The sequence below is a fragment of the Copadichromis virginalis genome, linkage group LG6 (genome assembly GCF_057382275.1).
Source record: "Copadichromis virginalis isolate Kocher_CV1m ecotype Utaka linkage group LG6, C_Virginalis_male_GT1.1, whole genome shotgun sequence".
Taxonomy (NCBI): Eukaryota; Metazoa; Chordata; class Actinopteri; order Cichliformes; family Cichlidae; genus Copadichromis; species Copadichromis virginalis.
Genome location: NC_140623.1, coordinates 8,984,587 through 8,996,926, shown reverse-complemented (window position 1 = coordinate 8,996,926; position 12,340 = coordinate 8,984,587). Strand labels below are relative to the sequence as shown.

At 39.7% G+C, this 12,340-nt stretch overlaps 1 protein-coding gene across 1 annotated transcript in view; it reads left to right on the top strand.

The window, feature by feature from the left end:
* LOC146707141 (voltage-dependent T-type calcium channel subunit alpha-1I-like) overlaps positions 1-12,340 on the top strand; it is a 186,873-nt gene that overhangs the window by 104,377 nt on the left and 70,156 nt on the right. Inside the window, exons 14-16 of the mRNA XM_085458476.1 lie at positions 7,080-7,246; positions 11,190-11,260; positions 11,532-12,030. Coding sequence (XP_085314602.1) covers positions 7,080-7,246; positions 11,190-11,260; positions 11,532-12,030 — 737 coding nt within the window. The remainder of the gene's footprint in view (positions 1-7,079; positions 7,247-11,189; positions 11,261-11,531; positions 12,031-12,340) is intronic.

Below are 12,340 nucleotides of genomic sequence, written 5' to 3'. Positions count from 1 at the left end.
ACTCACTCCAAGAACCGTATGATTATTAATATGCATATAAATAAAGAAGCTATTTTGTGCAAAGATGTCAACTGTAAGAATGCTGTGCATAAACATTTACTCTGCTCCATGTATGATGATATAGTGACTGCTCTGTATAAAAGTGGCACACTGCTTGATAAACAATATAAGCATAAGAAACCTAACATCAGACCTGGCTGGAAAGAACATGTATCCATGTACCATGATGAAGCTCGCATAGCTTATAAATGTTGGGCCATGGCTGGAAGACCTAAACAAGGCCCAGAATTTGAACAGAAAAAATGTGCGAATGCCAGATATAAGTACGCTGTTCGCTTTATAACTAAAAATGAGCAAATGCTAAGAGCAGATTCTTTGGCCAGGAAAATGCTGTGTAATAATACGGCAGATTTTTGGAAAGAGGTGAAAGCTCTTAATAACTGTAAACCATCTCTACCATCAACTGTTGAAGGTGTTTCTGGGGCAGATAACATTGCAGCATTATGGAGACAGCATTACAGTGCGTTGTTTAACTGTATAAAAAGTGAACCATATGAGGACAATCTTGACATGAGTAATGACACAATAAGTGTAAGGACACATGAAGTATATGAAGCCATTCATAGGTTGTCTGATAATAAATCCTCTGGTTTGGATCACATCACTGCAGAACATTTAAAACATGCTAGTGTAAGGCTAGCTCCTCTTTTAGCACTCTGTTTCACTGGGTTTATGATTCATGGCATATTACCAGACTCAATGCTGTGTATTTTACTGGTACCAGTTATGAAGGACAAAGCTGCAAAAGTGAGCTGCTTGGATAATTACAGGCCAATTGCACTAGCCAGTATTTTATCTAAGGTGTTAGAAAGAATCTTGTTTGACAGAGTTAGTGTGTTCATCTCTTCTCTGGATAATCAGTTTGGCTTTAAACCAAAGCAGGCACTGACATGTGCATATATGCACTCAAGGAAATAGTCAGTTTGTACAGGGCTAAAAATTCATCTGTCCTCATGTCTTTCATTGATGCCTCTAAGGCTTTTGATCGAGTGAACCACAGAAAACTTTTTGATAAAATGAAGAGATGGGGAGTTCCTCAGTACATCGTGAGGATTCTCTCTTACTGGTACGCTCATCAGAACATGCAGGTTAAATGGGGAAGCAGTATTTCTGCCCCCTATGGTGTCAAACAGGGTGGGATTTTGTCTCCAATTTTATTTAATTTATATGTTGATGATTTGTCCATACAGCTGAGAGCCTGTAACACTGGGTGTATATTAGGTAAAGCACTGATAAATCATCTTATGTATGCAGATGACCTGGTTGTTTTTAGTCCAAGCAGTGCTGGGTTACAGGATCTTCTTAATGTCTGTACTGAATATGGTGTGCAATATGACATTGAGTACAATGCTGCTAAAAGTGCTGTTTTGATATGTAGAACCAAGCAGGATAAACAGCTAAATTTCCCTTTGTTTAAACTGGCACAAAAAACTCTTGAAGTTCATAAAAAGGTGAAATACCTCGGTCACTTTATTACTGAGCAAATGAATGATGATGATGACATATACAGACAACGATGTAAGCTCTATGTGCAGGCAAATACTATTGCACGCAAATTCAGCTTTTGTTCACTTCCAGTTAAAGTGGCTTTGTTTAAAGCGTATTGCACACCGCTATATACTGCCCCCTTGTGGTCATCCTACAAACAATGTAGCATGCAGAAGCTGCATGTTGCATATAATGATGCGATGAGAATCCTTTGCAGGATACCTAGAAGTGGTAGTGCCAGCCAGATGTTTGTAGCTGTGGGTGTTTGGACTTTTAAAGCACTTTTAAGGAAGCTAATGTTCAATTTTAGAGAACGACTGGATGGTTCGAGTAACAGTATAATTTTAGCACTCACAGATCCGACAGTGAGTGGTTCCCGTTACTCATCCAGTCTCAGAAAGCACTGGTTAAAGTGTTTGTGTATTTATTGATTTATTTTAAGTAATTGTGTTTTATGTATATTATGGTTTTATGTTTTTACAAATGTTTTAGATACTTATTTATATACATATATATATTTAATGGTGTATACCTTGTGTTGGGGGGGGGGGGGGGTGTTGTGTGTGTGTGTTTTTTGTTTTTTTTGTTTTTTTTGTCTTGTTTTTATGGACATGAAGTCTGCCAATTAAGATTGAATTGAATTATAAAGATCCATTAGAGTGTTCATCATATCGTCCTATATCACTCTTAAATGTAGATTTAAAAATACTGTCAAAAACACTTGCTCTCAGGCTAGAGCAACATCTACCATTGTTAATTTCTCCAGATCAGACAGGTTTCGTGAAGGGTAGGCATGGTTTTTTCAACCTGCGCAGGTTTTTGAACATATTACACACCAAGTCAACTACAACCCCTGAAATTGCCTTATTACTCGATGCTGAGAAGGCATTTGACCGGGTGGAGTGGGATTATCTGTTTTATACTCTGCATAAATTTGGATTTGGCCCTAATTTCATTTCATGGATTCAGTTACTTTACTCCTCACCTATGGCACGTGTTAGAACAAATTCGTTATTCTCTTCTTATTTCCCACTTCTCCGTGGTACGAGACAAGGTTGTCCCTTATCCCCTCTTCTTTTTGCATTATCAATTGAACCACTGGCGATTAAACTGCGAGCTGACAGTTGCATTAAGGGCATCTTCAGAGGTGACCAGGAGCACAAAATATCCTTATATGCTGACGACCTCCTGCTGTATATGTCAGAGCCTTTATGCTCTCTTCCCCGTGCTCTTGCCATTTTTGAATGTTTTGGTAATATTTCAGGTTACAAGTTAAATCTGCATAAAAGTGAACTTCTCTGTGTCAACTCTATAGCCAGAAAGATTTCATTTTCAGGTTTTCAATTTAGCGTTAAATCAGGGTATGTGACCTATCTGGGGGTTAAGGTTACCCACTCATACAAAGATCTTTATGAAAGAAACTTTGTCCCGCTGCTTAAAAATACTGAGACAGATCTTCAGAGGTGGAACAATTTACCACTGTCATTAATTGGCTGCGTCAATTCTATCAAAATGAACATACTTCCCAAGTTCCTTTACTTATTTCAATGTATCCCATGCTACTTACCCAATAAGTATTTTATAACACTGAATAAGCATATCTCTGCATTTATTTGGAATGGCAAAAGTCCACGAATTCGTAAAGATTTCATGCAGAGGACTAGGCCAATGGGTGGATTAGCCTTGCCAAACTTTCAGTCTTATTATTGGGCAGCAAATATTCGTAATATGCTGTACTGGATGAGTAATGTTACTACAGAGACTCCAGCTTGGCTCCAAATTGAGTCATCCAATTGTGGCAAAATTTGCCTATCAGCTTTGTTGAGTTCAGCTCTCCCATTAGCACTATACACCTATAAACGTAACCCTTTGTTGTATGACTCGCTCAGAATCTGGGTGCAATGTAGGAAAAGGTTGGGGTTACACTTAATGTCAATTAAAGCACCTATCTGCTCAAATCATATGTTCCCACCCTCCATGATGGACTCTGCCTTTAAAATATGGGAAAGTAATGGCCTTAGAAATATCAAAGACCTTTTTGTAGATGGGATTTTTGCCTCATTCACGCAGCTCCTGAAGCAGTTTAATGTTCCTCGGCAACATTTTTTCCGCTATTTACAAATTCGTCACTTTGTAAAGAGTCGATTTCCTTCATTTCCGGAACTACCTGAGGAAACTTCTTTGGATAAAATTATTAATATAAACGTTCATAAGAGAGGGGCGATTAAAGAAATCTATGCTATACTATTAGATCTTCAATCTCCTTCTCTCTTCATCCTTAAAGCACAGTGGGAGAAAGACCTTGGGATGACTATAACAGATGAGCTCTGGCAATCTTTTCTCCGGAGGGTACACTCTTCTTCGATATGTGCCAGGCATGGGCTCCTTCAATTTAAGGTCCTACACCGATTACATATCTCCAAGGAAAAGTTAGCCAAGTTCTATCCAGGAGCTGACCCTCTGTGTAACAGATGTAAAGCAGAAACAGGTTCGCTCCTTCATACCTTTTGGACATGCCCCAATCTTCATACCTATTGGGTGTCTATATTTAACACTCTGTCAGAGATGTATAACGTTAAATATGAGCCTTCTGCTCTAACGGCTATCTTTGGGGTGATACCTCAAGACATCACTTTGCCAAAATGCTATTCGAATTCTATTGCCTTTGCTTCACTTATCGCAAGGCGCCTTATACTTTTAAGATGGAAGCAGGAAGCTCCTCCCACACATGAACAGTGGCTTGCGGAGCTCATGAGGTTTTTACATTTAGAAAAGATGAGATATACACTGGCAGGTTCAACCACCAAATTTCTTAGGGCATGGCAGCCATTCTTGATGTACATGGAAACATTTAAAATGACCACCTTATCATGACCAGATACCATATCTCTATATCGCTATCATAGCTAACTGTACGCTGAATGTCCCTTATACATTTTATTTTTCTATTTGTTTGTTGTTGTTTGTTTGTTTTTTGTTGTTTTGTAGGGGTTTCTTTGGTTTGTTTGTTTGTTTTTTCCTTCTCTATTTCTGTTATCTTTTGGGGTATTGTAAATACTGAACAGCAAACTACTGTATGTTCAATGTTTTGTTGTTAACATGCTGCTGTGACTGAAAATAAAATTTATAAAAAAAAAAAAAAGATTGAATTGAATTGAAATAAATATGCTAAGATGAGATAGCTGACTTCATCTAACTAGCAAATGTTGTCCAGGCTACGTTGGTGATACAGTTTTTTTTAATGTGTATGATATTTTTGTCATGCGATTTTAAAGCTGGTCCTACAACCGCATCCAAGAATAACATGCAGCGTATCTCAGAACTGTCGGTGAAAATTATTCTTGGAGCTAGGTTTAATTGAGCTGCATTTTAAAGAGGTGCAATTTCACAATTTGTGTATATTTTCTAAGTTCACTATTTTGTCATGTGTTGAGAAAAACACAGATTTTAAAATTACATGGTCTAATATTTACATTTAGCATAACTGCAACATTATTTTTTCGTTGTTTTTTTTTTAAAGACTCGAAAGGACTTGAAATTCAAAGTTTCAGACTTGTGACTTGACTCGGACTTTTACACCAGTGACTTGAGACTCGACTCTGACTTGCCTGACATTACTTGAGACTTGACTTGAGACTTGAGGATAAAGACTTGAGACTTACTTGAGACTTGCAAGACAATGACTTGGTCCCACCTCTGGCATCTGTTTCCTGTTTGTCTGTCCGTGTCTGTCCATCCATCCAACCAGTTCATATGAATCCATATAACTCTTGAAAACTCTTAAGTTTATTAATACTCGAGAATAAAATGAGTATATTTTAAAAGACAATAGGTAATTATGAAAACTAAAATATCTAATAGGAGAAAGTATAGGTATTTTATGTTCAAAGGTCACTGCAACTCTTAGTGTGAAGTCCCAAGACACAAGTACAACTGACGTGGGCCCTTATTAAATGGTAAAGGCCCAAACAGACCTATCAGAGAGCAGAAACGTCAGGAGTGGCCAAATCAACAATCTGGTGTATTCTTAAAAAAAAGGAATGCAGCAACACAAAAAGACCTCTGAGACCAAAGAGAACAGCTAAAAGTGTACGATTGCAGAATTTTTATCTTTGGTTAAAAGCACCTTAAAAACATCAAGACAAGGCAAAGACACTCATTAAAAGTTCAGTGTACCACTGTCGTAGGCTCCAATGATTCATAAATGTCACTAAAGAGGGTTTATAAAAAGACATGAGATAGTTTTCCATCACAGGGAAACAAAAGCTCCAGAGCAGTGCTAACAACGTAGCCACGTCATCAACCACTAAAGACTATTTTTGTCATGGTCCTGGGTCCTTTTGGCCCAGCCGTTTAAGTTTCCTTTGTTTGTTGTCATTTTTTGCATTATGTTAAGGATTATCTTGGTTTCCTACATTATTCTGTCCACCCCCTGGGTGTCTGCGTTTACATGGTTGTATGAGTTCTTGTGCCATCTTGTTTTCCCCAGCCTGTCATGTCTGCCTCTCTCCCTCGTGCTCCTCATGTTCTCTCTCCCTCTCCAGTGTACGTCTCTTTGTACTTCCTGTTTTACTTTGATAGTCTCCGTCTGTGTCCGTCATGTTGTGTTGCTCTTCCTCAGTCTCATTATTATCATTATTCGTGTCAGCTGTGTTCCCTGTGTGCTCCTACGGTCCTCGCAGTTCCGTGTCGCATCGTCCCTCGTGGTTGTGTGGAATTCTCTGTGTGTTTCTCGAGTGTTTAGCTAACTAGTTTTTCCCAGTTTAGTTTTGTATTGTTTGTTTCCCCTTCTGTAAATAAAGACGTTTTTGAGTTACATCCCATTTCCATGAGTCTGCTTCTGGGTCCTCTCCTGCCTGCACACAGCCATTTTCATGACAATTTTGCTTTGGGATCACAGCAGACAGGAGACCTGGCTAAATGTGCAGGTGCCAGTAGATAGCTAATCAGTAGAATTTACCACACTTGTGTTCAGACTTGGCCTTCATTTTTAACCCAGCTGTGCACCTGCAAATTGAATATGAATATGCCTCCAAAACCACCCCTATATCACCCATAACCAACTTAAGAGTGTTGACAGTATAAGGTTTCTAACTTATTTAGGACAGGGTTGGAGCACAAATTAGAGCCTATTTGTAACATCTGCTATTATCCCCAGCAGTTTATAAAGAGATCAAATTAATATTGAGCAGAACTAAGTTGAGCATGTTGGTTACAGCCGTCACAGTAATACCAGTGTCTCATGTTGCCGTTTCTTTATTATTTTGTTTTTGTTATGTGTCTCCATCCCTGGAGGTTTTCAAATGGAAATTTAGTAAATGTAAGGCACCCAGAGACAGCTTGAAAAGAAATGTGTCGGCTATGAGAAAAGAATTGCAGTCTTATGACTGAATCCCAGAAATCAACTGAAATTGGACTAAGTATATGAGAATAGCTTCTCATGTCTTAGCAGTCAGGCATTAAACTATGACTGAGGGAAGTTTGGATTGCTATCACAACACTTTTAACCCATCTGTTATTTTCCATTCTAGACCCGAGGATCTGCACCCTGACACCAAACGGCCACCTGGAGCTGGGTGCCCTTTCAGCACCCAGGGGATCCTACTCCTCGGAGAGGCGGAGCTTCACCATGGATTCTAGAAAGAGCAGCGTTATGAGCCTGGGCAAGAGCAGCCTGGAGAGACGCTCCCTCTCCCTGGTACTTTATCACACTGTCATACCACAGACGGTCGTGCACACACGTAAACACAACTTCTCAGCCTATTCTCAACAAATCATGTGTACTTTATGGTTTACGTTGCCTCCGAGCACTTTTCAACCATTCCTGTTATGACTCTATGAGCTGTTTGCGGCTTTATACAATGATAAATATGTTTTCCTCTTTAGCAGAACGCCTTGGTTTCAAGTTTATATTTAGCGTCGACGATGTCTGTTTACAGATTTTAAACTGGCCCAAAATATGCAATCCATCACAGTGAATGTGTAGTTCAATTCATTTGAAATGTATTTCATTATGTCAGGTTACGGACACAGATGCTTGTAATGAATGTTAAAATACTGACTATAATATAATATAATATAATATAATATAATATAGTATAATATAATATAATATAATATAGTATAATATAATATAGTATAATATAATATATTAAAATATGATATAATAATACTGAGATGTCTCGGTTCACCCTGTATAATGACTTTATTCTATGTATGTATATGTCTGGATGAACCTTATTTCCTCCTTAACAGGTGGACCAAGGTGAATGAAACTTTGAATGACCGTCATCATTCATTCAGCGATTAATAGCATTTGCATGTTTTTAAAAAGATTATTATAAATTCCGCTTCCCTTCATTTTCATAGATCTAATGTTCAGTATTTCATTACCATGTGCTATTGATGTTAGGCTCTCTGTTTTCATCTCTTTCACGTGTCATGTTTAGCATGAGTCACCCATCTGTAAGTATGATGCACATGTTAACACTCCACTCGCCGCTAGTACGCTGTAACCCACCCCTTTAAGGAGATCATCCCTTGACCGTGGATGCTATTTTTAGATTGATCTTGAAGTCCTTTTCTGAGCACTTCAAGGATCAAGGATGAATGATCTTAATTAACCCTGAGGGGCAATTTGTTGTACGGTCAGCAGAAACCACAAAAGCATCAAGCCAACAATAAAAACATAATAATTATACCACTAAGAACACACTAAATAAGACTTCCAGAATAAAATATCACCATTAAAAACAATTATTTATTTAAAAGAATAATGGCAGCTGACCCAAATGAGACCCGACCTGCAGGCTAGCAAGCAGCTTGAACTACTTGGATGAGGGTTGGCTGGGAGTGACTGGGCCTAACCTTACACAAGAGAGGGAGGTCATTCAGGGTCACATCTTCCAGTCCGTTCTTGGTTTTGAGGTTTAGTGACTTGTACCGCCTGACCAACCAGAATCTAAAAAATGAGAATAAAAAAAACTCAGAGGTTCTGCCGACATAACAACCACGAAGCTCGAAATAAAAGTACATGTGTTGGTCAGCTTTTCTTTAGACAGCATCCACCTGAAGCTCAAAAGTGGAAAGGTGTTTACTCTGCTGTACAAACGCCATCTCTTTAGTTTCTGATGCATTCGTGTCCAAGAAGGACAGCTTACCCACTCTGTGAAATCCCCCACCGCAGGGTCATCACTACTCGGAAGAGACGCAGTGTCTGTTTTGTCTGCAAACTTAACAAATATGGCCCACCGTGTATTGGATTTGACCTCTTTTGGTAAAGAGCAAGAAAATAAAAAGAGGCAAAAGAACTCTAGTGTGTCAAAATACCAACTCTTGAACTTTAATTTCATTTTTGGAAGTTGAAAGGATCTAAATCTGGCCACGAGGGCACATGATGAACGATGTCAGTGTGCTGTTAGCAGGGGCCGCACGCCATAGCTGGGCTCATTTTTTTGGCCAAATGTTGATCCTCAAATGACTGAGCACAACAGGAGAACTCAGTACTGAGTGCTTGAATGTTGAAAAGGTATTAGGAGCAATAACCTTTCTAACAGGTCACAGTTAGGGCTGGATCAGGTGAACCTTAGTCATGCTGCTTCCCATGATTACACTGAGCACTTCCTGTCTTTTGCAGCACTAGTTTTGTCCTGTTTATTTTTCCACGGTGTCTCTGTGTTCTCTTTTTGTTTTTTCTCATCCCTTTCCCCCTCACCACCCGAGCAGCCTCAGGAGAGACAATATAAAGTGCCTCGAGAAAACCGCTGCTGTGAATTGGCTCTATATCGATAAAATTGAACTGAATTGAAATGAATTGAATTCACTGTGCACAACCCCTTGAAAGTCAATAAACCAGTGTGCATGCTTCTTGCACTCTTGACCTGATGTATCTGAAGCACCAATAGTAATAGCATCCATGCTGCAAGCAGACTTTATGACCACACCTCATGCAGTAGGCACATTCTTGCAAATCTTATTATATGGCATCTTAGAATTTCATAGCACTCTTTTGCTATTTATTTATGGGTGACATTTATGTGTGAAAAAAGCTTGCAATTAAGGCTAATAAATGACAATTTATTTGCACCATCCTGTAAACATTCAGTAATATATATATAGTATACAAAAATCCACAGCAGGAATTCCCCTATTGTTGTGTCCACTGAACCAGAACTGAAGAAAAACTGAAACAGTTCTACAAGGGCTGGCTCGGCATACAGTTGCCATGGTAACTTCTATTAATTGACTGTTCCCTTCTTCTGTTCATCCGCAGAGAAACTGTGGGAGAAAGAAGGGAAAAAAGGCGACAGGGAGAAGTAGAGGGGAGGAAAAAAAGACGGAGCAGAGAGAGAGAGATGGTGATGGAGACAAACAGGAAGGATGATTCAGTAATAAAAAAAAAGGGCAGTGAAAACATGTGAGATGAAAGTCTGTGGTTTAGCAACCGCAAAGGTTACGATGTTAAACACGGTGGGTGTGCGAGATCCACTTCACTGTGAAGTCTCCTCCTCTTCTCTCACAGCACTCCAGGTTTATTGATATCAGTAGGCACCGGTTACATCACTCAACTAATAAGCGTTCGAGAGAGCTGTGTATAAATGTTGTGTTTTTGGTTGAAGTTTTGTCAGGAACCACTTTTTATCTATTTTTTTCCCCCACGAAATGACACTCAGACTATGAGATGATGTGTTTGTCGGCTGTGATGGAAATTCATCACTCTAACGTTGTATATTGCTAGAAAAGAATGAGCCTCAACACAAACATTCCTGTAGAGTGTTTGCATGTTGTTTAACTGTGCAGTAGATGTGTGTAATCTAATGTGTGTGATATAAATGTATCGTTCATGTGGTTATTTGTTTGCTTTGATGACAACTATCTATAGCCAGTGACCTTTAGATCAGATTTACAGAAAGTTGTAACTGCTACAATATGCTTGCAAGTGAAGGCAGCAGCTGGTGTCTGTCACTCGCCGTTCTTCTTGGGCGATCTGCAGTGCAGCTCTGTGTGGACTCAAGTGTTACTTAACATTTAGCTTTCATGCTTCGCTACAGTTTATTTAGAGGACGATGCATAGATTCTCTGGCTCGGGTTTTGATTGGCAACATGTACATTTCCGAGGGTAAAACATATAATTAGAACCATCAGGCTCAGAGGATTAGACATGCGGAAACAAAAAGAACTGTTGGTGTTCCTTTAAGTGGAACTGGCACTCTGGGGTTTGTATATTAAAGTAGATGACAACCTGCAGTGCACTGCAATCTTATTTTTAAAAAGCTCAATTTATACTTCGTTTGTTCAGCTGTTTTATATTTGTTGTTTAATTTGTGGATAATTGACATACACTAACAGCCGCGCTCTTGTTTCCGTTCCATTTTCCTTTTAACCAATGTTTTAGTGACATTAGTCTCTGGCTGGAATACTGTAAGTACCGAAAAAGTCATTGCAGAAAGAAAGTCGATCGCTCTAGAGGTGATACAATCATCCATTGAATTAAAAATATTAAATTCTAGGAGTGAACAATTTTTTTAGGACTTAGTTTTTATTTGTCATTGCTAATTTTGGGGTGTTTGGGTCTTTGACACCTCACTGAGAGACATTCAGTGGATCAGAAACTTCTCTGAAATGCTGCGTTTCTCTTTTAGCGCCACGGTCGCAGTTCCAACTACCACAACTGGGGGCGTCCGTTCCCTCCGCAGTCTGGATGGAGTCGCAGGTACACAGTTAAATTCAGTTGCAACCACTGATTCCAGCTGTTGTCTTAATGAACTTCCAGAACCATTAAGCTGTAATTACCTCCTTGGAAACATCAGACCTTTGATGTTATTTTATTTTCCTATTAGCTTCGAGTCTAAATGCTTAGCACATAAAACTTTATAAAACAGTATTGATCGCCTTCTGTTGATACAGTTCTACTGACATTTTACAAGCCGTTCATGAATATGTATGACCTTTTAATTGTACCTTTAATCACTTGTGCTCTGCAGGTCTAGCTCAAACAGCCTAGGTCGAAGGAGCTATGGGTTCAGCGGATTACCTCCAGTGGGAGGCAGCCTCCGCTTGCACAGCACCCGCTCGCCCCACTCCTACACCTTTGCGCCAGAGCAGGAGTCCCTTCTTTCCCACCCAGCCCACTCCCATCATCCTCTGCCCCCTCATCATCCACCTCCGCCCCCATTTTTCCTCTCCAGGCATTTTGCTGCAAGGAGAGATCGGCGGGCTCTTTCCCTCGAACTCCCTGAATTGTTTCGGGCAGGTGGACAGCCGCCAGGCCTTCCTCCCATCCACCCAGACGCTGGCAAAAGGAGTGGGTCTGGAGCGGGGGGCTCCATTACAGGAGGGTCTGTGGCCGGCAGCGGTTTAGGAGTGGATCACCGGGACTGTAATGGCAAGGCACCAGGTCCCCACACTCAGCTTATGGTTGAGGTTTTCCCTCAAGTCAATGCACGCAAGGACAGAACAGACCTTGATGAAGAAACAGACTATGTAAGTGGTTTACTACCAGCTCTCTGAAGCGCAGTGGTTCATTTACTGTGATCGATTTTCAATGATAAGCAGCAGGTCCTTGTTATAGCTGTATTGATAAACAGGAATAACCATAGAAACTCCCTTAATTCTTCTTTATCTCATTATTACTCAGAAATCCAGGCATTAAGGAAGACGCATGGTTGTTGGTGAAGGAAAGATCTAGCTAAATAGCAAACTGTAGACTGTAATGATATGAGGTGACTATAGTAACTTTTTTCCAACTTCTGCTCCAGTATTTATACTATTGTCATGTTAGTGGATGGGTCAA